Source organism: Morchella sextelata (genome assembly GCF_020137385.1).
Source record: "Morchella sextelata strain SCLS chromosome Unknown scls_4, whole genome shotgun sequence".
Taxonomy (NCBI): domain Eukaryota; kingdom Fungi; phylum Ascomycota; class Pezizomycetes; order Pezizales; family Morchellaceae; genus Morchella; species Morchella sextelata.
Window position 1 is genome coordinate 467314 of NW_025408619.1, and position 27694 is coordinate 495007.

General features: G+C 44.1%; 9 protein-coding genes across 9 annotated transcripts; 5 read left to right on the forward strand and 4 right to left on the reverse strand.

Moving 5' to 3' along the window:
- Positions 1 to 297: 297 nt before the first annotated feature.
- On the forward strand, positions 298 to 735 carry H6S33_010043 (uncharacterized protein; the record flags this gene model as incomplete). The annotated part of the gene is made up of 1 exon (XM_044841385.1): positions 298 to 735. One exon carries the CDS (start codon positions 298 to 300, stop codon positions 733 to 735), a length of 438 nt encoding a protein of 145 aa, XP_044697186.1.
- A 1831-nt stretch (positions 736 to 2566) lies between these two features.
- On the forward strand, positions 2567 to 3544 carry H6S33_010044 (uncharacterized protein; the record flags this gene model as incomplete). Its single annotated transcript, XM_044841386.1, has 5 exons — positions 2567 to 2641; positions 2840 to 2912; positions 3024 to 3268; positions 3331 to 3396; positions 3458 to 3544. The coding sequence occupies 5 exons, from the start codon at positions 2567 to 2569 to the stop codon at positions 3542 to 3544; spliced, it is 546 nt and encodes a 181-aa protein (XP_044697187.1).
- A 1853-nt stretch (positions 3545 to 5397) lies between these two features.
- On the forward strand, positions 5398 to 7612 carry H6S33_010045 (uncharacterized protein; the record flags this gene model as incomplete). The annotated part of the gene is made up of 6 exons (XM_044841387.1): positions 5398 to 5715; positions 5788 to 5816; positions 5887 to 6218; positions 6275 to 6472; positions 6540 to 6745; positions 6803 to 7612. The coding sequence occupies 6 exons, from the start codon at positions 5398 to 5400 to the stop codon at positions 7610 to 7612; spliced, it is 1893 nt and encodes a 630-aa protein (XP_044697188.1).
- Positions 7613 to 10024: 2412 nt separating this feature from the next.
- On the reverse strand, positions 10025 to 11414 carry H6S33_010046 (uncharacterized protein; the record flags this gene model as incomplete). Its single annotated transcript, XM_044841388.1, has 9 exons — positions 10025 to 10060; positions 10279 to 10314; positions 10419 to 10456; positions 10519 to 10568; positions 10631 to 10674; positions 10819 to 10913; positions 11087 to 11093; positions 11262 to 11305; positions 11387 to 11414. 9 exons carry the CDS (start codon positions 11412 to 11414, stop codon positions 10025 to 10027), a joined length of 378 nt encoding a protein of 125 aa, XP_044697189.1.
- Positions 11415 to 13766: 2352 nt separating this feature from the next.
- On the reverse strand, positions 13767 to 14759 carry H6S33_010047 (uncharacterized protein; the record flags this gene model as incomplete). The annotated part of the gene is made up of 3 exons (XM_044841389.1): positions 13767 to 13878; positions 13939 to 14059; positions 14123 to 14759. The coding sequence occupies 3 exons, from the start codon at positions 14757 to 14759 to the stop codon at positions 13767 to 13769; spliced, it is 870 nt and encodes a 289-aa protein (XP_044697190.1).
- Positions 14760 to 14911: 152 nt separating this feature from the next.
- On the reverse strand, positions 14912 to 15371 carry H6S33_010048 (uncharacterized protein; the record flags this gene model as incomplete). Its single annotated transcript, XM_044841390.1, has 4 exons — positions 14912 to 14966; positions 15018 to 15074; positions 15222 to 15259; positions 15315 to 15371. 4 exons carry the CDS (start codon positions 15369 to 15371, stop codon positions 14912 to 14914), a joined length of 207 nt encoding a protein of 68 aa, XP_044697191.1.
- Positions 15372 to 15466: 95 nt separating this feature from the next.
- Positions 15467 to 16320, forward strand: H6S33_010049 (uncharacterized protein; the record flags this gene model as incomplete). Its single annotated transcript, XM_044841392.1, has 6 exons — positions 15467 to 15471; positions 15562 to 15616; positions 15696 to 15773; positions 15960 to 16024; positions 16121 to 16212; positions 16304 to 16320. The coding sequence occupies 6 exons, from the start codon at positions 15467 to 15469 to the stop codon at positions 16318 to 16320; spliced, it is 312 nt and encodes a 103-aa protein (XP_044697192.1).
- A 6980-nt stretch (positions 16321 to 23300) lies between these two features.
- On the reverse strand, positions 23301 to 23932 carry H6S33_010050 (uncharacterized protein; the record flags this gene model as incomplete). The annotated part of the gene is made up of 2 exons (XM_044841393.1): positions 23301 to 23362; positions 23422 to 23932. 2 exons carry the CDS (start codon positions 23930 to 23932, stop codon positions 23301 to 23303), a joined length of 573 nt encoding a protein of 190 aa, XP_044697193.1.
- A 3030-nt stretch (positions 23933 to 26962) lies between these two features.
- H6S33_010051 (uncharacterized protein) lies at positions 26963 to 27505 on the forward strand (the record flags this gene model as incomplete). The annotated part of the gene is made up of 1 exon (XM_044841394.1): positions 26963 to 27505. One exon carries the CDS (start codon positions 26963 to 26965, stop codon positions 27503 to 27505), a length of 543 nt encoding a protein of 180 aa, XP_044697194.1.
- Positions 27506 to 27694: the final 189 nt, after the last annotated feature.

Sequence of the window (27694 nt, forward strand, 5' to 3'; positions counted from 1 at the left end):
TTGAAAGGGAAAACACGGTCCTTCAGAGCTAACACATCGCGGCGCTCGCATCAACAGCTGGTGTGTTATATTCTGACTACGACCCCGAAAGGCTTTTTCAACACTGCTGGCGACGAAACTCTTGTGGGGAGTGTCTAAAAACCCATTTGCCGTGTGGATGGTGCCCGACTGTAACCAACTGCCTCCCTTTTGGTGATACTATACGGTTCAAAGCCTGACAAAAGCATCCAGAGTCAAGCCTGTGTTCCAGCATTTTCAGGATTGTTCACCCCACTCGGAGACCCGAAAGTCTGCCCAATGTCTTCTGAGCGTTTCGAGCTGCGCACGAAACCCCTGGGCTGTAAAGTCAGCACCGTAACGGCACTCACTGCAGTCATAAGCGTACTTTCGACACTTTTGCTTGTGGGGATAATCTTCGCCGTCGTGAGATACCACGCCTCGGTGGGCTCTTTATGGCGACGTATTTGGCGCCGGAATAGTGGGGAAGAGGAGAATGGTGAGGCGAATGAAAATACACGACTTTTGTATTCAACCAGGAGGGCTGCGGCGGGGATAGGGAGGAATTGGAGCTTTTGGGTTTACAATACGACGCCGGCCACTGAGGGTGGAGGGGAGGGGCCAGGTCCGGGGACGTTGGAAAGGAGTGATACGACGGGCGACGAAGGAGAAGCAGTGGGAGGAAGGGAGTTTGAACAGAGAAGGGAGCGGATCTTGCACAGAAATGCAGAAGTTTAGGCGATGGATTTAGTCCATATGGGTGGGCAGAGGGAAATAATACATGTGTTGGGAGCTATTTTCTTTGCAAGGTTGGTTTATTATTATTATTAACAATGATATTACCCATCGACAATTGATGAAACTGTTTCCCAATTTCCGGGCTACCCATAGCTGTGCCCCATAGCTGTGGTTATGTGATTGTCGTATATGTTTCCCGAAGTGCTATAAAGGGATCATTGAGGATATCTGTCAAGTGGGCATTTAGTCTCCAGGACAGATCTCCACTTCCCCGTTTTGGGTCAACTTGTATTGAAGCACAAATACTCATGACTCTTTGAAGTCAAAGGGATATGTGGCCGAAACATATTGGCGACGACCCCAAGCAAGATTGTTTTATCGAGTCATATATTGGGCCAAAGCCAGGATGTGGATTTCTTCAGCTCTTGCTAAGCTCTTGGGAACTCATTGCCATATTTTGCCGAATGGGGCTAGAAATGAGATATAGGGTCTACAGCTCTCGAAAGCGTGGCCTGAGCTCTGAGAGTAGGTAAACGAAGATACGAGGCAACCTAGATAATTGTTTACAGATAAATGCATGTAGTCCTGAGCCGAGGTAAAGACTTATTCTATGTAGACACTGCCAGTTGAACTCAGGTACCGCGGAAATCCGGGGTTATCAACGGGCATGCCATAAAGCAAGCTAGAAATGAAATGTCACGGCGAATGTCTCAAACAACTGAAAGAGACACTTATCAACCAGTTCATCCGAGTTACTAAACAGCTTAGAGTTGTACGCACATTGGAGTCAATGAAATGCGGGTACATGTACTCTAGAGTACCTACAAGGAGATGGAAACGCAGTCCGCCATTGGGTCAAGCCCACAAGCTTTGACGTGGCTAATGCCATGCTGTCATCTTCGATAGGAGTGAATGGCAGCTAATTGCCCTATATTGGGTATTTGTGGCGCAGCAACACTAGCACTGGTGATACATCGATACTTCCCCGTGGCTCCCTCATTGAATCGATGAGCAATAGCCATTCAACGTAGTGAAGTGTCCTTTTCGTATCTAAGCCATAAAACGCAGGTCCCGGGGGTCTACTTCAATCATCTTCTCCTGCATCATTATCTCACCGCCTTCACATAAAACTTCAATAAATTCCTCTTGCGTTGTAAAAACAGAAGCCAATCGAAAATAACCTGGTATCCTTATCCTGATCAAGCCAACCTACGCGGCAAAAGCAAGCTAATTAGCCTCCCCCAGTCCCAAAAACCCGTCGACGCCCCTTTCCTTTGCGCTTTTCCCAACCAACCTCTCCATCAACTTTGCAAAGGCCATCACCGCTTCCTCTACCCACCCTCACGACACCTGGAGCAACGTTCAACGTCTGTTTCTCAACGCACGATATCTGTCGTATTCATCATCACCTGTAAGTTCCGCTATGTCCTCATTGCTATAGAAAAACCCCATGCGCTTCTAGTGTGGTCATCTCTTTAAACTGCTGTTTCTACCCCTCCTGTACAATTTCGTTGCTGTCAGTGTAAACCCCGTCGCACCCCTTATCCTTCTAAGTTTAACACGACATATCACCTCACTTTTTGGGGTCGGCTGCTTGAAATCTTGCTTTCGCTTTTCCTCAGCTTGAAGGCCTCGAGAGTACTTCCTTGCTGTCTTGATCCTCCCCGCACGCACTGTTCCGGATTGTTCTGCTCTTTGTAGCCACGTGCCAACAGCACCGAGCATTTAACGCTAACACCTTCCACCTCATCCTACAGAAGCTTTTCCTCTTATCTTCGTCACGAAATAACGGACCTTTTTTAAAGAAGATTAATCAAAACCAAAATTCACAATGGGTCTCTCAATATCAAAGCTTCTTTCTGGCCTCTTCGGCAAGAAGGAAATGCGTATTTTGATGGTTGGATTGGTAGGTTCCATTTCCTAGTCTTCCTTCGTCCGTTCGCCTTATCGCAGCTGTAGGCTGCCAGCTCTTTACCAGTGCCCCCGCGTAATAGGACACTGGATGCACAAAGCTTTTGGCAGTAATATGCACGTTTGAAGGGATGCGGCGGATGTGGTTACAGGGATGTCCGAGGCTGATTCTTAATTTTTGGGAAATTTCTAGGATGCTGCTGGTAAAACTACCATCCTTTACAAGTTGAAGTTGGGAGAGATTGTCACCACCATCCCGACCATTGGTAAGATATTCTCCTCGCTCTCCCCCAAGCGATTTCGGTCTAGTTCCATCGTGGCGCAAGCTCGATGATAGGCTCTTAGGAAATGTATGCTAAATTTCGCGCCCACCACAGGTTTCAACGTCGAGACTGTCGAATATAAGAACATTTCATTCACCGTGTGGGATGTCGGTGGTCAGGACAAGATCCGTCCTCTCTGGCGCCATTACTTCCAGAATACCCAGGGTATCATTTTCGTTGTCGATTCCAACGACAGAGAGCGTGTCACCGAGGCCCGTGAGGAGCTGCAGAGAATGCTGAACGAGGATGAGCTCCGGGAGGCTTTGCTCTTGGTTTTTGCCAACAAACAGGATTTGCCTGTGAGTTTTTTGTTTCTCGCTTTAGCTGCGAAAAGTTCTTAATTGACCCCATTGTGTAACAGAATGCGATGAACGCTGCCGAGATCACCGACAAGCTTGGTCTGCACAGTCTGAGGCAAAGGGAATGGGTATGTTCCCTATTAATATTTCCTTATCGAGTTTTATTTGAGCTAATGGGGCCACTTTTAGTACATCCAATCCACCTGTGCCACTTCCGGAGACGGTCTCTACGAAGGATTGGAGTGGCTCAGCACCAAGTTGAGGGGACCTCGCTAGACTGCCACCATTCCCTACTCCGCCATCCCCCTACCCCCTTTTTCCGTCTGCCAGCCAGCCTTAGTGTTCTTGTCAAATCTTTTTTAACAATCAAATAAACAAAAAAAGATGGTAATCTTGTGTGAGACATATTTTTTCCCTTTTTCCTGAAGGCCAATTCTGGATCCAATGGGATGTGATTTTATGATTTTGAGATACTTTATCATTTTCTTCAGGTCCAGTCAATGTTGATTTTTTGCCTTCAACTTTTGTGTGTTTGTTTTATTGGGCTCGGTTTAGGTTGAAGGTTTTTTGTTTTCCCGCAATATGTTTGTGCTTGGTATGGGGTAGTTATGTGTAGAGGATGATGATGATACGAATAAACAACGAAGATTATTGCTCTACAATCCTTGTAAGGTTTTATGGGATCCAGGCTTATTAAGTTACGACATGGTAATGGGTTGGGACTGTCAATATCTATCTCATGCTTCATCTAGTGAAGTAGATCAATTTCTAGCTCCTAATCGATCTTCGATTACTAGGTAAAAGCTTGCGCAATTAACCTGCAGTCTGTCCCTGCGCGATATTGATGCTGCTGCTGATGTCGAATTGGTTCTGGCTTAGAGAAGCCGCTTATCCTACCTATCTGGTTTGTCTACTTGCTGCTGGGTATTACTTGGTATTTAGGTGAAGCTAGTGGCCTGGATTAGAAACAACATATGTTCATTCCTAGTATTAATAGCTCTGAGGATATACCATATTAAGTAGCGCTGTAATAATTTAGGCTTTCCTTCCACCCCACCCAATGACGCTATCAGTTTATCGATTATCGACATAGAGTAGAACACACGCAAGAAAGCTTATCCCTGCACGTTAATTCGCAAATTGGGCCCTGAGAGCTGAGACATACGCTTCGAGGCTATATACACAGGGCTATGGTGCGACCTGGAGGGTCTGAGGGTCTGAAAGTCAGCAGCGGCCGGCGGTCGAGTAATAAGTAGAGGAGAGAAGCTCGACGAAGGTGGCAGTAGTCTTGTACTAGTAAAGGAGGGAATATGGGTGGAAGTATGAATGTTGATGGTAAGATCAACAATAGTAAAGCCAAAGGGGCTGTAATAGTTGAGTTATTGACATTATCGAGCTTGCTAGCCATACCGCAAGGCGTTGGAGTTGATACAAATGTGCCAAGCCATATATACATGTGGATTATCATCAGGGTTAGGTTTTATTTTGAGGCTCGAAGCTGGTGCTAGGGGGCTTGTGTATCGTCAAATATGCAGAGAGCGGATGTCTGCAATCCATGACTGCCTTGCGGGGAAGGTACTGGGGAGTAGAAATGCCAAAGACGCTACATGTACGCATATAATATGTGGTTTGCTTCAATCGAGACAAGGTACATGTAATCACCTTAAAAGCTACATGTATGAACATGTATGTAGGTACAAGAGCGCTACGATAGCTGTATTTCACATGGTGATTGATTTATTTTTACCCCTGGTAATAAAAACCTCTAGGATCGATCTCAATGAACTAGATTTGTCGTACAGCTCGAGCTAGCTGTTCTATAACATTAAGTTGTGAAGTGTTTCTGAAACACCTAGGTAGAAATACATAGCCGGGGGAGCTGAATTGAAAATTAATCTCTAGAAGCGCAGCCGCGTATTAAACTGCCCAATTGTTTCTTGGAGGTGAAGACAGCAAAAGCGGATGTCACAGGCCATGCCTACATGTATGTTTCACACGTCGTAAGCGACTTCTACAGCTCCCATGTATGAACCTAGCTACAGTACATAAGACCTACAATAGTCTCACCTCCAGAATAATTCAATATTCATACTCCTAGCTGCTCTTGAAAATCTTTGAAAACCGCTATAATGGCTGGTACCGCTCACAGCACCGGAATACAGCTCTCCAACCTTGCTCCCAACCCAAGGCCCGCGAATAAACCTAGCAACTCACAACCAACACACCAATACTACCACTCTTTCCCGACGTTATGCAGCAAGTTCCAAGATCTCGACTCAGATGGGGTCTACGAAGAGTCCAAGGAGTCTGTCATGAATGAGGCGACCTGCAACTTCATTATCGATTTTGGAGGTGCAGTAGAAGAGGGGGGTGCCGCGTGGTGTGCACTTGATCTTGATGATTCGCCAGCTACAGTGGAGGCAGTTAAGGGCTTGTTAGGAAAAGAGGTATTTGGACTACTCTAAAGTAACAGCTATATTAATGTTGAAAAAGTGTTGACATGCTGCGAATGTTTGTAGAGACCGCGAGAGCTACGAACTCGATGGATGTTAGTACTGCCTATTCCACAACCTATACTTAAACCGTAATAATTGGAAGCGAGCTAATACTATCTATAGAAATATCTTCTCCCCACACACGCAGCAGCCACTTGTTAGGGCCATCGCGCAACACTATGGACTTTCGTCGCGGCATACTAGCGCCTTGATGGCACCTCCACAACGTGTTGAGCATGTTCAGAAGAAACCGGTTCAGCACCAACAGCAAATGCTGGAGAGGCTCCGAAATAGTTTGCATAGAGGTCGAGATGTCGAGAATGCAGCTGAAGATACCAATGAAGTTACCCGTTTGGCTGGGGGAAATGTGCCGCCAGGGCGAGCAAGGTCACAGGGATATATGGATCTTGTCAGTAGTGTGTGGCACTGGCATGCTGTGGAGTGGGGTGGTAGATGTAAATTATATTGCATTATTCGATCCTTTAGGAGTATGTGCTGATTTTCCCTTTAGTTATGTGTATCGGCTTCAACCTTCTTCATCAAATCCCTGAGGAAGGTGAAGATTCCAATGCCGAAAACGGGGAGGACACAGACTACGAAGATGAGTGGGAGTGGTCCGGCGACAAAGATGGAAAAGCTTCCATGGATAAGGGCGAGAACTACCCACAAGGAAAACGACTCTGGAGTTGGCTAGTTCTCTGTGATGATGGTTCGCTACTTTCATACCCACAGAATATTTTTTGGTGATAATAATGTCTAACTCGTGACTATTTTAGGCACTGTTATAGCACTACACGAGCCAACTGGAAAGGTCTCAGTAGACCAGATGAAGTTGATACGGAAAAACATGTTTACTGTGTTTCGATCATTATCTCAATCACCCAAGGCTCAGGATGAAGCGAAGAACTCCTACGACCTCAATTCAGGATTGGAGGAGATGCCGTTCAGGCGTATCCATACCAAAGGTGATAAGAGGGAGGATGTATGTCTCAAGGTCCTTTGTACCCTATACCCGTCCGCTAACAAGGTTGATAAATAGGTTGATAGCGCACCGAGTTTGCTATTCTATTACCTTTTTGACGACTGGTACTCCTCTCTTAATCTTGTAGTTGGCCGAGGTTACCCCTACAGCATCCACATGAGCAATTTACGGCAAGAGATGCAACGCAATCCCAAGCTTTCCCATATCTCTCGTCTCCATCGTCTTGCCCGCCAACTTGCCACACTGAAACGGATGTATGAAACTAAGAAGATAATAATTGACAATGTTCTCTACCGACAAGAAAATTCTCTGTCCAACCGCTCAAGCATTCAACTACAACCTCCTCCCACTCCTCCCAACCCTCATGACCCAGCCCCGACTCTCGGCGACCCCAATATCCTTGGTGTGCCCCTCTCTCCGACTGCCATCGCAAAATTTGAGCGTCTTCGGGACCGCGTGAAGCTTTATGCTCTCGGCGAAATCGAGGACTGTCTTGCCGAGAAAACGGAGTTGATATCAATGACGTTCAATCTATTAGCAATGCGGGAATCACAGGCTGTAGAGCGCCTCTCTCGTGTAGCCATCTTCTTGACAAAGTTCACATTTCTGTTTCTGCCGCTCACACTGATCACGGGATATTTTTCGATGCAGCTGAAAGATATGGACGACTACACACAAGCACATTTTTGGGCCGCGAGTGGAATTTTCGTGGTGTTGATGATATTAATACTATATACGGTGGGTAAGAGCACGGATACCCTGGAGACCGGGGTTATATGGAAGAGCGTAAAGGAAATGTGGTTCCCATGTTTGGGAAGGAGGAAGAAGAAGAAGAAAGGAGGAAAGGGCGGAAGGCGGTCATATTGAGGTGGCGGAGTTATAGCTGGAGTAAAGGATTCGTTTCTGGGATATATATGCTCCTGTCATACGTTGATTTTCTTTCTTTTTGATTTTTAATTTAGGTTTTTGATTTTATTACTATATATCTAGTTAGTGTATCACGTAGAGCGTATTCGATACCGTTTATTCTCTGTACCAAGGCGCTCCAAGGAAATTATGTATGTTCATGACAGTGTTCTCAATCTCAAAGTACATACATACATGTATACGGCATCCTTAAGGCTCGACATACATTACCGCCTTTACCCCATAAGTTATAAGCCTTATTTTGAGCTCTAAGACGTAGAAAACCCTTAAATAAGGCATATGTCTCAAAAAAGCAAAAATAAGCCTGTTTTGGGCGAAAGCATGACATTTTGCTCAGCATTATCTCTAAATCAAGCTCTTCTAAGACCTCTTCTGGTATTAGATTTATCGAATAAATAAGAATTAGTAAAATTGGTCAGGATTATAGGCATTTACGGGTGCTAAGGCTGGGTTAGGGTTAGGCACTTAGCAAATATTAAACCGTGTTCTTCCATCTGTTCTTTAATACCCTCCCCTCTACTCTCCTAGCACCACCCCCCCCCCCCCCCCCCCAATCTCCTAATCATCAAAAACATAGGCTAATCAGCGAATCTAGCAGCAGCAGCAGCACCGAACCAAGCACCAAATCGAGCATCAAATAGAGCAGCAAATCGAGCACCAAATACAGCACCAAATACAGCACCAAATACAGCACCGAATGCAGCACCAAATCGAGCACCAAATCCACCTAATTGAGCGAAATAGGTCGATAGGTCGATAGGCAGGTAGGAAGGTAGGCAGGTAGGTGGGTTAAATAGATTGTCTTAAATCAATGTACATATTAAATTCAGTATTAATAAAAACTTCATTTCCGAAATTCACTATGGCGAATAACTGTAAAAGCATACCTATCAGGCTATCATGCTGATCTCACGAATAAACATTATTCAGCCTTATTTTTCAAAAATACCTTAAATAAGACTAATCAAGCCCGTTAAACCTTAAAATATTTTAAGATTATCAAAACCATAGTCTAATAAGGACCTTAAAAAGAAATAAGAGAAAATTATCAAAAAAGGCGAATATCATGCTTATATAAGCCTAAAATAAGGCTTAAAAAAATACCCCTCTAGGCGGTAAAGTACTGGCGTCAAACTGAGGATTTTAAATTGTAAAGTTAGCTATGGTTTTGTGTCCAGACAGTAAATGAACTATTAATCAATCGATGACGTAAAGTTTGTTTCTTTCTTTACTTTTCTTTTCTTTCTTTACCCCGAGATGGCGGTGGAAGTACATGTAGGGTATATGTAGTTCTGGGTAGTGCTATATTGTAATAGACTAAGGTCTGCATGCAATTAATGAATTAAACAAAAAAAAAAAAATTGTTCTTTCATAGGCACCTACCCCGAGTGATAAGTTGTGACCCAATGATTTCACTGTGGATGCTGGTGTCTCGATACAATATATAATTAAAGGAATATGTTAAGCCACTCGATTGTATATCATTAAAGAAAGAAAACAGGTAGAAATGATATCAAAAATGGGAGTCATACTCTTAATTTTCGTCTTTTCAGAATGATATTTGTTCCAAGACTCACTTTTTTAGTGGGTACGTACATATGTGCCCGGGGGTCCCTATAAGTGATCATGATGAAACGATCATATAATCCATATTTTTCAACAACGAAACTAGCCAACAAGATGCGCAGTGAATTTATGATAATTTACAGGTGGGGATCATAGTTTTGGCAAGAGATATTATGAATAGCTGTTGCTTGTCCCTTTATCACCTTTGTTGGTCGGAAGTTGTCCCTTTTGTAGGCTAAAAAACACAAATTAATGACTTAAAAAATGCAGATTCTATCCTAGAGACTCCTGTGTCATGTGTATGATCAGAATATCTATCTTATTCAGCCGTTGTGTTTTGTTAAAATATTGGAATCCGGGTGCCTTTTGGCGTTGTTATGTCAAACGTTGCATCACTTTTAGGGACCCCCGGGTATGGTGCGCCCACTCTTAAAGGTAGCGGATCGCGACGAAATGTCAACGGCTGCTAACTTTGCAACGAAAATGGTAAAAAAAAAAAAGCGGAATGATAGAACTCTAGTACTAGTGATGAAGTTTAGTTCTATCATTGCAGATTCTTGATATCTGTCTGGGTTGTAAAGTTATCAGAGGTTGAAATTGTGTATTTTTGTATGTAAAAAGCGCCAAGACTGAGCAAAGTGGAACAGTATTATACCCATTTATACCCCCTCAAAAGTGAATTGCGGCAGGAATACAGCAAAGTGGCTAGGAATAAGCCCTCTCATTGGCCTTGGAGTTCACCTTGCAGCCACGATTGTTCCACTTCCAGATACCGCCGTGTCACCTTTAAGAGTGTGCGCACCATACATGTAGTATAAACATCTATAATATGTGCGTTATTATATAAAGCCATTACTACCGCAAAGTCTGAGAAATTTCGTTGCGCTGCAGCAGGGGTATAGGCCAACCAGAGGCAGCCTTTGGACGTCAAAATGCAAGTTATATGCAACTTTTGGTGTAGAATATCCCTGCTGCAGCGCAACGAAATTTTTCAGATTTTGCGGTACTACCTATAAGAATCTTCAAGAATTCTGTCAAACCTTAGAAGTACTCAAAGTCTTCCCTTCGCCGAAGATCTAGGATATATTAATCAATTAGCTGTTGTAAAAACCACGTACTCTATAGATGTATTTCAACATAAAATAACGTTTTCATCCTATGAGGGAGAAGTCCTACGTACATGTGTGTAGGTACATAAGCTAATAAGTACGATGCAAACTTTTGGGACACCATGTTAAGTCACAATGGAGCATGAAACATCGTGAGTCAACGGGGCTTACCGGGACAATTGTACAAAATGAACAAATGATTTAAAGGCTCATGTATGTTACTATAGACTACGACAGCCACGGAGCACGATTTAAATATTGTAGCATGCTGGTTGAAGATTACCATTGATCGTTTTCGTTCCGGGAAGAAATCTGAGTCTCGGCCCTCTGATTGGCTTTCTTTCGATTTCAATCCCAACTAGACGTCGATTTCTCGTGACTATTAATTTTGTGCCTCACCAACACACATGCAATAAGGATCCCCGAACGAACAAAGAACGTATCTCATCTAGCCCCGTTCTTTGAACTTACATCGATTGACGTTCCAAGAGATTCTACTAGGTGCAGAAATTTTTGAATCATGATAAATGCACACAGTTCGATCTTGGTGGAAGTGTAATAAAGTCCTATGCTCTAGGATAAGTGGAGTGTACACTTAATCGATGCTGGATTTTTGCTGCAGGGACCTGCGTGGTCTATGATCAAGCAATGCATGGAGATCCCCCACTCCAGTTTTTGACACATTTGTTCGGGAGATGTGATTGGTTTTGAGAAATATCTTGCTTTGGAGTGAACTCACTCACTAGCTTTATTACTCAGCAATATATTGATAGCCCGAATCCACCTGTGCTTTCAAAATTTCTATAGGGAGACAGGCCGTTTCAGCTGCGACTAGCCGATAGGCAGAAAAGACCGAGTTGATGAAGAGTCATTGGAGGGTCAAGGGTTTTTTGTTTCGATTGTTTCGAGCGCACATTAATGCGGCCTCCCGATATTCCTTCCTTAGTTTCTAACTGTTCTGCCATAATGCATGCCTCAGTTGAGCTACGTATAGCCTTGGAAATGATTCAACTTTAAGGGAAGTGTAGGTGTTACGTACTTCGATACCCATCGGCGGTAGAGCACATGCAGCTAATATTCTGATACACACGAGGAGATCGACCTCAACTCCGCGTTCAACTCTCATGCCACTCTTGCAACATTGGCTCCTAGATTTTACTAGGCGCCAACGGCGGCGCCAGCGCCGGGGAAGAAAAATGAACGGACATAGGTGGGGTAATCGGGAGTGAGCCATTTCATGTCGCCGCGGAAGAGTGATACACCGTGATTCCTAGGCCTGTGGGCCAGTGCACCGGCCTTATGGGAGATTCTGCAAGCTTCCAAGAGCAATTACGTGGATTTTTTTCTATTCTAAATATACGACGTAAGTCATACTCAAATTCAAAAAAGGAACGTCAAAAACATAGACGAATAGAGATATTGATACTTCCTACGAGGTGGCAGAAAGAGTACTTTGCTGCGTTGTACTACCAGCTGTAGACTTAGCTACACTGACATTGTGGACGGAAGTGGTTACCCGACCCTATTATGGTGCACATAACTGCATACATAAGTGTTGCATGTAAGAACAAGGCCAAGAAGCAATTTCTCCATAGCTAGAGTGATATCTCATGAACCACCCCAACAAGGCGATTAAGTTGCGCGTGGCTTTAAAGAATATAATAGCCAAGACGTAAATACGTGCAAATGACTTCCGCCATGGCCTCTTCCCTTAGGGTACTTTCTGTATAATTTGTCAGTGTGGGGTGCGTGTGTCGTTTTCATAGGTTACCCAATTCTGAGCCCCGTAATAAGGCGCCTCGAATAAAAGCCTAGTTCACGTTGTGACACCCAACCAGAGATACCGGACATTCCTCTGAAGAATTTCGAAGAACTCAGAGCTCAGGAATACAATCGGTTTGGTTGACCGTTGAAGATGGAGGCGGTGGGTGTCAAAGCGTAAAGGGCGTATGTAGCAACGGGGGGGCTCTTGTCCCACGGAGATTTGTTGTTTGTGCTCCAATTGGTTGAAATCAAGGTCATCTCCTATGAATGTTAGCCCTAACCCTCTCTTTGTAATTAGTGGATTCTAACCATTTCTGATTACCCGGAATGCAATGCAGCTGTTCAACGCCACTCGAAGCTAGTATGTACTTCGCCAGGCCTCCCCAACCATCTTTCAATATCCAGCGTTCTATTGACCATTCCGTCAAAAACATTGGACTCTAGGCTGGTACAGTCGTTTACCGTCGCTTGACGAATACTGCCAGTTGATGGACAGGGGACTTTGAGCCAATAGAAATTAAAAGAACTGGAGATCTCGCAGCTTGGCTGTTGCTTGCCATACTTGGAACCCCTCTTCGTCAAGTGGCAGTATTCGTCAAGAGACGGTAAACGACTGTAGGTACTGCTTAGGCGATGGCTTGAAAAACGGAGGACGAATGAATGAATTGGCCAAAGGATGATTCCAAGAGAAGCGCTATATATGTGGATATCTATGGTTATACGTGTCTTGATAACTGTGACATGTGTTACTTTAACCACCACACATAGTATACTTCAGCCACTATCCTTTGCCACAGCGATTCTTTTCTTACAACTCTAAATATTTAGTACATTTATAGTATTAGCTTAAACACTCAGAAACCACCCTATATCAAGTTGGAAACAGAGATGGTGTATTTACTACAATGGTATGTAGACCTATTGTACCGGAAGGGTTGCCACCGATCGGACAAATAATCATCCCTTACCTACTCGATAAGTGTATACAAAAAGCACTATTCGCTGTTAAATGTTTTTTATACCTTGTGATCCGCCTTTATGTGCGCAGAATCAAAGCAAACACAAACTGGGCACCAGACTATTTCCAATGAGAAGAAGAACAGCATATATACTGCATAAGTGTCTATTTTACTGGATGTTAGTATATCATTGGGTTTCATCAAAATAACCGGGTTCATTTATGATCATGTAACTGACTGATTTTAATTAATAGCTCGATCTTCGTAGTGATTTTTTTTATTAGTACAGTGTGATCTTCTGTTTTACAGGTACTTGGGGTTTTAGATTTGCCTATGGTCTAGTTTGAATGACACTACATGTACTTTGGGGTAGTGGAATGGATGTGCAAACATGATAACCCAAGTAATACGAAGTGGTACTGCATTTTTTCAAAGACCTTTTTTGCAAGAACACACCGAAGACTGCCCTAAGAAAGGAATTCTTGTTGTAGACTAGGGTAATAGGAAATTTCATTAAGAAAAAGATAAAGTGAACCCCCAACACAAAAGAATGTGTGGATAACGCCTAAAGAAAAAAAAAGAAAAAAAACCCTTTACCTCCAGATTCTCGCTACTAACCGATCGATTTTACGCCCAAATCTTTGCAAGTTACTACAAGAAAAATCCGAAGTGAGAGGAATTAAGGTTTGCAGCAAATCAGGCAGTCTCCATAATCATATTCGCAACACCTGTAACAACCCCGGATTCATTTCTTGGAGATGTGGCTTCGGGGTGACAATCGCGGTCGGTACGGGCCGAGACATCAATCCTTTCCGAACAGAATTCAGTGTTGGAGTCGCTCAGAGCTTCGCCGCTGACCCACCCATACCCTGCCAAGATGATATCCATAACGGTTTTAACTTCTTCTTTGGTGCGTGGGGCGTAAACCATGATGAAGTTGACCGGAACAAAGCGTGTGCACCATCCACCACGAGCAAGAGGGTGGCGTTCTATATTGGGTAACAATAATTGGTTAAAAGAGCTTTAAAGGTGTGAAGTAGCTGATTACATACCTCCCCATCCCGCTTCAATGACAGCCTTGGCGTCTTTAGGGTGTAATGTCAAGTGTAAACTCCCATCAAACGGATGAACGTGAGCTACCTCTCCATTACAAGTCTTACTAACCCCATTTATGGAGAATAGGCCGGAGCAGTGCTTTTCAAAACAGCTGGTGGCCATTTTCAACTTTTTTGGATGATCATTTGCTAGCTCCACGATCGATCGACAAAGAAGGTCGTATATTTCCTTTGCGGGCTTCTGGTTGGTTTGTCTATGCGGTGCAATACCAGCCACATTAGGACGTTTTGAGTTCCGCTTTGGAACCCCAATTGGTGAAAGGTAGCCACCGTCTTGTAATTCTTCGGGAATCGGTCTAGCAACTCGAGTATTGCGGAGAGTTATAATACGGAGGGCTGTGATTTTCAGGTAGCCTAAAAAGGTGGATGGGGTTCCTCCAGGGCCAAGTGATAGAAAGGCATTATAGTCCTTGTACGTTAAGTACGCAAGAGCAGGAAGAACCAAAAGCGCAAAAAGAAGATAGCCATTGGGCTGAGATGTAAAGAGAGGGGGAAGACTTGGGGTTGTGTGCACAGATGGAGATGAAGGGAGAGGAGGAGAAATAAATTTCGATATCAGCTGGACGGTCTCCATTGCTTTATCTATCAGGATATAGGAGATGGTGAGAGGATGACACCAGAGGAGATTGAAGCGGATAGATGAACGGATGAGGTAGAAGAGCAGAGGAGGATAGTAGGAGAAAAAAGAGAATGGGAAAAAATCGATTTGGCGTAGATTGACGCAGACTATTGAATTTGAATAGAGCTTTGCAGGTTATTGGAGTAGGCACTAGCACTAGCACTAAGGTCTCATTTAGTATAATGAGTGGGACCGGAGAGAGATATCAGCGACTTTATATATTTAAGACTGATCTCCCTCAGCCCGGAGCTCAAACCTTCTCCCGAGCAGCTGCAGACACGTCAACATACCGCACCAATGCTTCGTCTCTCACGAGCGTTAATTTTTCAAATAAAAAAATTGAATAAATACTTTTACTCAACACCTTACCCGCGGCTCCCTGCAGATCGAATGTGTTTAAGGAAATATTAAACCGACCTATAGCTAATATAGTATCTTCTGAGAGCACGAGCCTTCTTACCTCACAAAGCAGCTTCTCGTTTTGTTTGTGGGCTGAGGTGATATACAAACAAGGGCAAGCAAAATGGAAGAGTAGAAGGCAAATAGATATCTGTAGGGAGGGAGCATGGTAGCTCGCGACTGAGCAGCGTGCAGGCACCGCCGTGGCCTACCACTACTTGAACGCGTTGACAGAACGCGCGCCGCTGTTCAGAACTGCAGGAATGCTGTATTTTAGCTGCATAATTCCGAGGTTTCAAGCGGTATCAGAGTAATCTTCAGATCCCGCAGAGAAACCTGTACAATCGCACAAGCGCAGAGTTGTTAGTCCGTATCAATCAAGGCCAAAGCAGGCAATCCCGAATGAAAAACGTGTGCGTCAAAATCCGAACCACATGAGCCCGATTCATGGATCAACGGAGCTGAGTACCAACCAGAAGAATTTCCATCTAGTTTGGCTACGAATATCTCTATCTCAAGAACGCTGTGGCCCTCTCTCAATACTCCTCTCAAGAACTAAGCTCAACCGGGGTAATTTATCACTGCCATCATGTGCTACCTGTAGGTCGATGTCATTTTCGATGGTGTTCCGGACCAACGCCTAGCCGTAAATCCGTCGCTTCTCCTCAGCTACATACCTACTTACTTTATCTCATACAATCGATTTTAGACGCCAACATACTGGCAAGACGTACGGGGACGGATTTATCTACTTAGGGCGGTAATAAAGGGTTAGAATTGCTGGTTCCAGTTTATGCTCGTGGTGATCCATTTCTGGATCTGTAAGTAAACTCACCTAGCCATTGAAATTATCATCGGTTGGCTCGATAATTACTAGAGGCATTTTTATACACACGCAACTAATATATCCTGAAAAGCAAGGCCCAGGTCCGCACTCCTCAAGTGATACGATTCCAGGACTGTCAGAGGTTACACTGCTGGTGTACCCGGTTGATCCAGATCAATGTAGGTATGTACTTTCATATGCATCCAGGTCCGCAACGACGCTTCAGGGTCCGTGGTTAGTACTTGCATTTCACATGCTAAGATAACTTCTAAAGTGGTCTTTGATGTCTGATTGGTGGGGAGACGCAGCTTCTCTCTACTACATACCAATTTCATGACGTTTCCGAACACGACTGCTATTGCATGCCATATAAAAAATCGTCAAGCCCTCCATTTTGTATGGTATGCAATATCGGTCGTGTTCGGAAACGCTATGAATAGACGAGTAGCTCGTGTGCTGACATGCTAGAAAGGGGATTAAGATGGTATCACGGTTGTGTGTACTTGACTCTGGAACTTAATGAGTCGATTTGACAGCTGGATTTGGAGGTCTAAACTAGTCAAATCCAAGTGAGACAGCCTTGAAAGCAGGGGCCGCATGGCGGACGAAGGACATGCGTGGGATGGCGGGGCCGGCTGACATCTCCATCTTCGGGCCAAGCGGGACTACGAGAGAGAGAAATGTTCCAATGAACAGCGCAACAGCTCTTCCCCTCATCCCTCATGTCATTCTCCGACCAGTTACTACTAATATCATCCCACCTATTTTATGTAAAGAATATCTCTCCTTGAATCGGACAGCACATTCTTTGGAGACTACCTGTAGTTATGAACTTTGGATCACGATGACACAAGGACAACTGAAACGAGGCATCATGTCATGGAATTGGTTAGATGCCTACTTTAGATAACAAGAATGCTGATTTTGTCCTAGATCTATTGGAATACAATATCGTATGTCCTTTCGGTAAAAGGTCTTTATCGGTTGGCCGTCCTCAAAATCTTAATGTACATGTATGCAGAGTAGTTGCTGTTTTCAGCAATATACATACATAGATAAAGGGGGAAGACGCTATGCTTTTTCCATAAAGCTCTCTTATGATCTCTTCTCGGCAGCGGGAAGAAGGGAAGACACTTTAAGACCAGCTTCCGGGATATTTAACCCCACGAGGACTAAGCTTACGTCGTGGTGGGGGAATTCCCAGTACCATGGTTGAAAGTCGTGGGTATGGGGGCACCAACGTTCACAGTAGTACTACTACTATCGATAAACTTGAGCCGCAACAGCATCAAGATCAAAAGAGCTAGATTCTTTAATCTATAATCTTTATGAGTATTGAACAGGGTTAAGGTTTATCTACACAGGAAACTCTCGAGGTTCATTTCCCAATCTTTTGATGACCAGATTTTTTTAATTTGGGGTTGTAAGATTGTTCTAGGGGCTGGGCCTGGAAACCTTCCCTGGTTTACCGATGTTTTAAGTTGAACAAGCGATGGAAAACAATTCATAAACCTGGTTTTTCTTATGTCTCGTACTGCACGGACCCTTGTTATGCGTGGGGCATGTTGGCTGTGAGTATATGGGGAAGTGAGTGGGGAGGTCATACATAATTGCATGTATCATTTATTTATACGCACAGCAGAGGCGGGAGTTCGGGTACAGACTCGTGGATCAAATTTTGCAACAACTAAGTACTTTTGCCCCCTTCTGTGCTCGCGCATGATAAAACGGTGTACTTCACCGGTTGAAAAGTTCAAATCACATATGCTATGCCCAGATCGATAGAAAGTGGACGATTGTACCTTCTGGTTAGGAGCTATCATAAGACTACTAATATCAGTTTTGCCCTGGCGGCACAATCGCCGGATACGCGCCTAGGATCGAGGCCTTCAACAGGATAAAACCCATGGGTTAAATATTAACATTTTTCTGCGTCCCCTGAATCTACCTAAATCTATTCTCCGGTATACATCTGCTTAGAATTTCTTTTCTGCGACTTCTCGATGAGGTACTTGTTAAAAGCGATTTACGAATTATTTGATATATTCCTGTTTTGGAACAAGGAATCGGCCTATTCTTTGAGTTTTCATCGACTCAGATCGATACATAATATTGTTAATAAGAGAAAATCTTCAAAATGGCAAAGAAACCATACTCTACTGAAGACGCAGGAACGGCTCGGCCGGCGAACCGCGGAGTTTGAGGCCGGATCAACATACAGCCCCTTTTATGGGATTTCCCTTTTGCCGCCTTACATAGAGATAGAGATTTACACCCGAGAAGTTCCCCTCGGTGATTTTGAGACTTGGTCATCCGATACAAGGTACTATCTCAAAGTTGGGTTTGTTTAATACACAGCACGCAGCTCTCAAGGGCCTCGGCCTGCCTGCCGCTCTGCTTCTGGGACCTGCATGATACTTGGAACATACGTATCCATTAACTGGTTAAGGTAAAATCAGAATAATATTCGATTATGTCCGTATAGCCCCCCAACGTGGCCCACGAGACCCAACCGAGTCACTCTTTTAGTGAAAGGCAACGTGGTATGGCTTCAATCGGACAATCGGTGAAGATTGTCACATCTAGGCTCGGAATTTTCGCACAGCCTAATAACGTTCCAATAATCGGGTTGTAACTATACTCTCCTGGGTTTCCCCTCGCTCATTGATACTCATCCAATGGGGCTCTCTCTGGAGATATCTCATCTTCTTCATCGATGATAGTACTGTGATAGTATCTGAATGTGTTGAGGCATTGATACTATGTGGACCGGGAAGGCCAGTTACACTTCCTGGCCCCCACTCTCTTTGTATACGTATGTGTGTACAGACCCGAAGAAAGCACACATACTCATCACCAACTGTCCCGACTTTGAGGAACAGGTGGAACATTCATACTGATGTCCACCACATATGTGTGATTACGAAAACGGGAAAAGGGATTTCATTTCATTCATATTCCTCAGGTACCTGTCCTCCTTGCTGAAAGCATGTTCTTCATGCAAGATCTCGTAGATCTCTAAGATTACTAATTGAAGAAGGTTAACTATGTACTTTACCCAAGTAGATAAGGGAGCAAGAAAGGGGTGGCTTTCTTATTATTGGTACCTTTTGATTTGTGCTTATTCAGAATTACCTGCTACTCAAATCCCTGCCAGCCTGCAGCTTGCATTCTTAAGTTTTGCTTGTCCAAGTATACATATGTCAACCGAGGTGCGCCCTCCAAAGCTTGCCTTTTCTCTCGCCAGGAACCAGGATTTCTCCTGTTTTGATTCGCACAGGTTAACGAAGATCGAGTGATATTGTGTGAAGGTCCGGTCAGGTTGAATTTACCACTCATCTAGGTACATTGTACCTATATGTACATGTATATAATCACAAACCGCACCCAGTTTATCATCATCGGCACACTTAAATCGAGATTTACGCAAGAGAATCAATGATGCATGGATTAATAAATTGCGGCCCAGTGCAGGAACAGATATTACACAGGGCGAAGGATACGTACCCGTGCATATTCATTTTTTATTATCTATAAAATATTGCGTTACCTCTGTACCGGCTGTCAGTGACTTATAGAACTTGATCGATCGTATCTACCATATTCCCGCCACCAGCTCTATAGTTCGATCTATTTTCACGGACTAGTGCAATCTAATTGGTTCTTTTGTTCTAGGCTACCTAGATCTTCTTTACCGACGGCAAGAGTTGCAGAGGAAGCGGTAAGATATATTATCGGTTATCTAATATCAAGTGGAGAAAGAGAAACGTAAAGCTCTGAATCGAGATTCTAGATCGTTAAATTGCGCCATTCGGGATTCTGCAGATGGCACTATAGTCCTTTAGTTTGTCGCAAATTGCTTTTTTTGTTTGGGTATGGACTACTTCGTTTGACGACCTAGCGGTGTAGGGTGGTGTCGCCTCTTCATCAAATATCACTCATGATGATATATGGATTAGGCAATTCGGGATACTCTTCCGTCTTTGGGACCATTGATTGACAAGTTTGAGTGAGAATCAATCGACCCACTAATTTCTATAAACAAACACGAAACCACTGAGTTTTGTGCAAGTCATATATTCATATTTGTTTGTTCACACATTTCACACGTAAAATGTAGGTAAAGGCCCTACCCAAAGGTTTTCGTCAAAGCCCGAAAGTAGGTGAGTCGTGAAGTCCCATACAAAGCTTACCTAGAAACGGGGTTCTCCACTAGAATATTTTATTACACATCAACCACTTCTTTTACAAATTCGAAAATCTGCAAAAGGCTTCTCCCGAGAGGTAAAAAAAATTACCTGTGTTCATCATTGTAACTAATTGTGTTGTGGTTCTATACTGGGAACCCGGTTCCACCAGCTAGTTTAGGTGGTAATTGGCCCTTTCACGAAAACTTTTGGGTAGGTGCTTTACAAGTAGTTAACTGCGGATGGTGCGGATACCCTCGACACAGCAGACATGCTGAGAATTTCATGTGCAATTTGCACATGAAAGCCTCTACTCGTATCAGATCTTCCTGACGTTTGTGGATGCGACTAATATTGCATACCATACAAAAAATACGCCAAGCTCATAGTTTTTGGTGTATGCAATAGTGGCCCAGTTCAAAAACGTCAGGAATACGATCGCACCCAACACTGTTTCTTATCAGGGACCTTAAATATTTCTTGGTTCTTATTGCTTAAATCGATATTGTGAGTGGTCAATAGAACCGATCATAACTTCGAGGTAAATTTTTTTTTAAATCATGTCAAAACCTCGAAGTAATAACCTTGTTGATATAATCCGGATTAAAATCATTGTAGGTTATTGGTAGCTGCATTTCTGCTTGTAGCTACTCGATACATGAAGCACTGTTAAATATCTGGCCCAGATTCATCGATGTACCCCCACCACTCCTTGCTGGAGACATGTACAGCATAAGTGCATATAGAGTTCATTACTATGATCGCTCCTACTCACCCCGCTATATTCGTAGCCTTCTAACATACTAGATTTATACGTACGGTCACATACGATATATCATCTCTTAGGGTGGCACAATAAAGCAGAGAAGTTGGAAGAATTCGAAAGTAGGGCTGAAAATGAGACATAATTACACGGACATCTCTGCACTAGTATTTAATAAACTTGCATACGCAGAGTGGATCAGAACTTTGTGTGTTTCGATCAAGGCTGGCCGTGGCGCTATTCTAGATTGTATCAGTGTGAGATATATGTATGTACAGCTAGAGTACGTACGTACTCGTATCTTCCTGATGTTTGTAAAAGGAACCACTATTGCATACCATACAAATACGCGCCAAGTCAACAATTTAGTATGGTATGCAATAGCGGTTCCTTTCACAAACGTCAATAAAATACGAGTAAGAGCATATGGAACTCGGACCATCCGCCAAGGATAGGCTGTACCCGTAATTTCATAGCGTTTCGAACACGACCAATATTGCATGACGTACAGAAAGGTGGATTTGGCGCTTTTTTGTATGGTATGCAATAGCAGTCGTGTTCAGAAACGTCATGAATTTACGAGTAGAGACTTGCACAACCGGTTGGGACCGAGCCCTTACATACTATGTAAGGGGAAGAAGAAATTTATCTTTTCTTTTTATGTTACAGGCGCATGTGTAATCAGACCAATAATCGCTGCCGAGAGTACATATATGTATGTATGCATCTAGTACCTATGAGTACATGTAACTACGTACATGTAGCTATATACTCAATTAACCTAGCAGATTTACGACCGTTATTTACATCAAGAGAAAGTTATATCACGTACCAGAAAGATGATCATCAGTATTAGTCTCCATATCGCTGAACCCTGATCATGATTCTAACGCGTACGTAAATACCATCTATGGAGTTAGACTGTGGGGGTTAATCGGAAAATCTCAAGGCGTGCCTCAAGACGGATTATAATTATCACAGAAATACTTGTTATAGTGCAAATTGCAAAAATATAGTATAGAAAATAAACCTCACATCAGCACTAAAGGCATTGCAGTGTTGAGTTTCTTGAATTTCTAATACGATTTCCCTTGGGCCAGCTAATGTAATATTTAGCGAATGATTGTCTCTACCGATGAATCCAAATGGAGTGCTTCACATCGCTATCTAAAAGGTTACTATGCGTTATATATGTACAATGCATATATCTCCGGATAAAGTTGCCGAAATCTCAAAGGTACATGTCCTCTTACATGTGCTTAAGCACTTATCATATTTAAAAAGGGTCGAGCTCGGACCGGAGCTTATTTCTGTGGAGTCTGGATGTCCAAAATCTCTGGAATGGTAAAAGAAAATCAGGAAATCAATCAGGGGGCACAGCAAAAATTACACTACCCCCCTCCGAAGCAGAAGGGTTCCGTTTTTTTCCCAAATACTCAACCTAGGGCCAAAGTCCAGGCCACCCATCGTGAAAACAGCAATAATAAAGAATAACTGACTAGTCCGCGATCGCGCGGAGCATAGAGTACAAAACGAACCACAAAACGAACCACAAAACGAACCACAACACGCATTCTGTCGCCGGTCTTGGCACCGATAACCGAATATTGATCTGTGATGCAGGATTAGGCTTTGGACGCGGAACCAAGTATGTCATGTGAAGCTGATTTCTGAATTTTTTTTTTATATCACTGTAGATTTATAACTCATAATCAGGACCCGATGCCCCAGATTACACGTAGACGTTCACGAATCACAACCCATCATTCACGAATCGCAACCCATCATTCACGAATCACAACCCATCATTCACGAATCACATCCCATCACTCGACCTCAATCTTCCTAGCCCAGAGTATTACTGCAGTGGTATATAGATGGGGAGGGTAGAACAGAGACAGACTAAAAAGTACATATATACTTTTACGAAGTCTAGACATTCCCACAGGACTTCTATACTAATCTATAGCGAGCAGAAGTAGTCTTGATTGCTCCTATAATGCGCTCTATATAAATTCATATGATGATATCACAATCTCTGGGGGGATACTGGACCTACGTGTAGTACTTACTTATATAATTTAATAAACCCAAATAATTATGATTAGGAGTAGTGCTGGGGTACGAGTACTCGGGGGCAGCTCATGAGCTGGCTTTATGAGTCTATAATCATAGAATATCACTCGTTAAACTGGACCCGTCAAAAAGGATGAGCTCGTTAATATAAGCGCCATCAAGTGCGCTTTTTTTATCTTGGGTTTATATACCACTCTCAATAAATATATTCTTAAACAATCTTCATGTCACCCCTTATGCTTGCTCTACACATCATGCACCTGCACTGATCTATCGGGCGACTGCTGATCGCGCTCCATAGAATCCCCTGGAAACACAATGTACACAATCTATGTCCACACGGAAGCATAACGCCCGCAATTATACGTTCATAGCATATTGGGCAGTCCGCATCAATGGACTGATAGCCTCTCGACGTCTTTTTGTCGATGTGGTTCTTCCGTACAGAACTCGCAACTTCAGTGTAATATCGTATTACTCCTCCCGGTCCCGAGTAACTAAGTGTTTGTGGACCACTTAAGAATTCCAAAAGTCCGAAGAGTAGTCTCTCGTATTCCTTTATCTCTCTCTCCATATCCTCTTCATCGTTGTCACCTGCAGGTCGGACAGAACGTTGTTCTACACGTAGTCTGCTCTCTTGAACTACCGCTGCGCTCCGTTCGCTCGCAAATTCACCCATGCCCGGATCAGTTGTTCCGATATCTTCATTGTTTCTATTGGGATCACGCGGTGGGAAAGCCGGTAGCGATTGCGTGCGAAGCCCGAGCCTGGCGCCGAAGTAATAGTAATCCAAAGGTCTGGGGCTCTCATGGCTTGCGAGCCCATATACTAGACGACGGCTGGCGCCGAGCCAGGTGAAGCGACGGTCGAGCGGCATTTGTGCTAGTTCTTTTGGTTATGAGTGCTTAGTGGTTTGTGGGGTTTTGGATAAACGGGGCGTGTGGTTATGGATATCATGATATCATATTCGCCTCTAACTTTGGAGTAGGTTAGCTAACCTACTGTGAAGAATGAATGGGTTTGGGAATTGGCTATGACTTGAAATGAAACTTGCTAGAAGAAGGGTTGAGGTTTAGACGTACGCAGAACGTGAAAGAGGTGGATGGTCGGGGCTAGAATTTTCTGTAAACCCCTGTCCAAGAGAGAATAATTTGATGAGAGCAACCCCAGAGGTTCTGTAGATGGTCTTCCCATTCCTTCCTGGTGTGTCGCCGTGAGAAGACGAAAGATTTGAAACATAGTACATGTACAATGAATGTATGGCTGTTTCAAGCTCTGCAGTGTTCCTAAGAAGACAGTGGAGGTATCTGAAGAAGAGCTACCGGGGTATCGTAATGCTCATTGCGGTCGTTAGGATAATTTTACTGTTGGGGCGCCACGGTGATGTGAAGTTCCTGAGCAAGTACGTGGGGTTAGGTTTAGGGAGCTAGTGTTTGCCATTGAGAACACGGTTGCTGCCATTGACTTCTGGCAACGTCAAAAAAGCGTTCGGCCTTGGTAGCTTCATCCATTTACATCATGCACTTCTCTCTTACTTCATCACGACCAATATGTAATCTGAGCGAGGTGGGTTTCCGGCAAAAATTTCAAATACCCTTCCGTCTGGTACGCAGTTCTCGGTTCTCTGTGGTGCTTTTGCCATGGCACAGCGATCTTAAATTCGGGCAAACAATCATGCGAAATACCAAAGGTTGTGTTTGACGTGCTGTTGATGTCAGTAGTAGTCACTTCGAAGATATTGGAAAATCAAGTCTTCAGAAACAGCAAGGCCTAACCTCGCTATCGAGCCCTGAGCGATGTCTGATGCTGCATTCCATCAGTCCACTAACCTGATCGATTTAAAGCAAGCTTTTGCACTCACAATAAGGGCAGGCTGGATCCAGATCCCGTCTGTGCCGAAAGGTATTGAAAGCTCGGCATTCAGGAACCAACAATGACGATATGGCTGATCGGAACCAAATAGACTTGAATAAATACCGAGTTATTTACTGCACAAAGCGGACGGCGGACAGCAAGCCCGAAGAAAATACTGCTGATCTTTACATGAAGCGTGCCTAGAGAAGAAAAAAAAAAAACCTGCTCAGCATCGGCCAATATATCCCGAGCGAGGACTTATATTACATCGGCACTTTGTCTGGAGCCGGAGAATAAATATATTCTTTGGAAGGAGAATTGGGCATGGGCCTACGTCTACACGTGCGCACGTTTGGTCCGGGGTACCCCAGGTTGGCAGTTTTTCTTGTCAATGATAAGCTTTATTGCTCAGTGTTAGTTAACTGGGAGTGGCAGGAAAGTAATAAGTGTTGTTCTTCATGGATCTAGGGTGCATCTAGGGGGTGTACATGGCTACTAGAATATCTGTGCACGATACCAGTACTATAGTACACGATGACCCCGGGTATGGCCACTCTGCTTTAAGGCTGGGCCCACAGCTTCGCGGAGAATCTTTTCGCGAGACAACTAGTCCTGAAGCGTCAAGTATGCATAGTAATTTGCAGTCTGGGAAGTCTCTCCTATATAGGCCTGCTACTACTCGTAAATTCCTGACGTTTCTGAACACGACTGCTATTGCATACCATACAAAAAAGCGCCAAATCCACCTTTTTGTATGTCATGCAATATTGGTCGTGTTCGGAAACGCCATGAAATTACGGGTACATAGCACGACATTCTCGACCTTCTCCCGCAATCGCGCGTTTCTAGCATCTTCCTAATATACTGCTCACTCTAAACCTGTAACGAGGCGTAAAGAGAAGCGGGCAGGCTGAAGTAATGTGTTCTTTCTTATTGATATCTGTGTAAAGACACTAATGGGACTTTTACTCAAACGAATATGCATCCCTGAAGTCTTCAGCCAATGAGCCTATGCTCACTTGCGATTGAAGCGCACAACCATAAACTACATGTACCTACTCTACGTACTGTCACCACATCTATCAAATCGCGCGTAGGATCCAAAAAGAATACTGACCCACTTCGATCTCCAAGTACTTCTGAAACTCGTGATAAATGAGCAGTCCAAAAGATATCCACTTGACGTACTAGGAATAGACGAATCGGGACTGAGAATCCTTGTCTGCAGATCCTCCGCTACCTGTTCGGTAGAGAGAACCGAAGGTCGCACGTTTCAGAACAAACGAGAAGTTAATCTATTCGACAACTGTAGAGTTCTCTTGAAACGGGCGACGCGTCAGCTGTCTATGAAAATCCCATACCAAAAGGTTGTCAAGACGCTGCAGAATATTGTGCTTTAACCAGGGTAGAACCAACAATTGGATGTTTACCACTATGCGAACTAAGATTTGGGATACTCTTCTCCTAACCCAATCTAGATATTGATCTTTAACTAACACAAATCGATACAATCACCGAAGGTGAAGGATACCTGTCTGCCTACGCGCGGGCGTCTGGGCCGACGGAGTGTCGTCCGGAAGCTGTCCAAGTACCTGAAGATCTAGAAGAATATCTCTTGTCTTCAGGGGCAGAGGCCAATATTCATGGCTGAACTTCAATTGATGTTGATAGGGCTGTTGATGGTGCATGGGCCTGTGGAGAGTAGGGTACCACGCATTGATTGATTGATTGACAATATCCCGTTTTCTAACCGCCAAACAATTATCAAAGTAGAAAGATTGATTGAGATCTGAAAATATATAAATCATGCTGTCTTCCTCCCCATCGCTTTCAAAATCATCAGCTCAATCAATCAGTTCAGTCCACCACCTTACACGTTCTCTCTTCACTTTCCACCTTACTTTACATTCTTTCTTGTAAGTTCAACTCCATTCAACTAGCTGAATTTGCAATTCACTTTCTAAACAATATTTCCAGACAGCAGTGCTAGTTCACTCCCAAACACTTGAAAATACCAAAACAGTCTTTCTTCCAAATTCCTCAACCAGCCAAAATGCAATTCTTCGCCGTCACCTTCACCGCCGCTCTCCTCTCCGCCCTGGTCGGCGCCGTCCCAGTTCCCCAGGCCCCCTCAGGCGCCATTCCCACCGGTGCCGCACCCACTGACATCCCCACTGGCGCCGCTCCCAGCGGAGCATTCCCCACCTTTGTCTTTCCCAGCGGTGGTTTCCCATCCGGCGCAGTTCCCTCTGGCCCCGCCCCCACTGGTGCCTTCCCCACCGGCGTCGTCCCTACCGGTGGCTTCCCCTCCGGCGCTGTTCCCACCGCTAGCGGTGTCTTCGCGCCCCAGGCATTCGGCACTGGAACTGGTGTCCCAATTGCTACTAGCATCCCAGTTGCTACTGGTGCCCCAATCGGTACTGACGTTCCTGTTGCTACTGGCGCGCCAACTGACGCTCCGGCCCCGACTGGTGCGGCCCCTAGTGGAGCTTTCCCGACTGGTGCCGTCCCGACTGGCACTGCTGGAGGTGCTGCGCCGTCTGGTGGTGCCGGACAGGGTGGTCACCACCACGGTGGACATGGTGGACGTAACTAGGTTTTGAAGGTATGTTGAGATCTCCTCATCTTTCTATATGATAGTTTACTAATGCATTGGTTTATTTATAGATTTGTTAATTGATTTAATAGACGTTACCTGACCAGTGGAGGGGTGACTGTTTTGTACTTTTACTTTTATTTTTATGGTGGGAAGATGTGGTGGTGGAGGAGCTAGCTCTTCAACTAT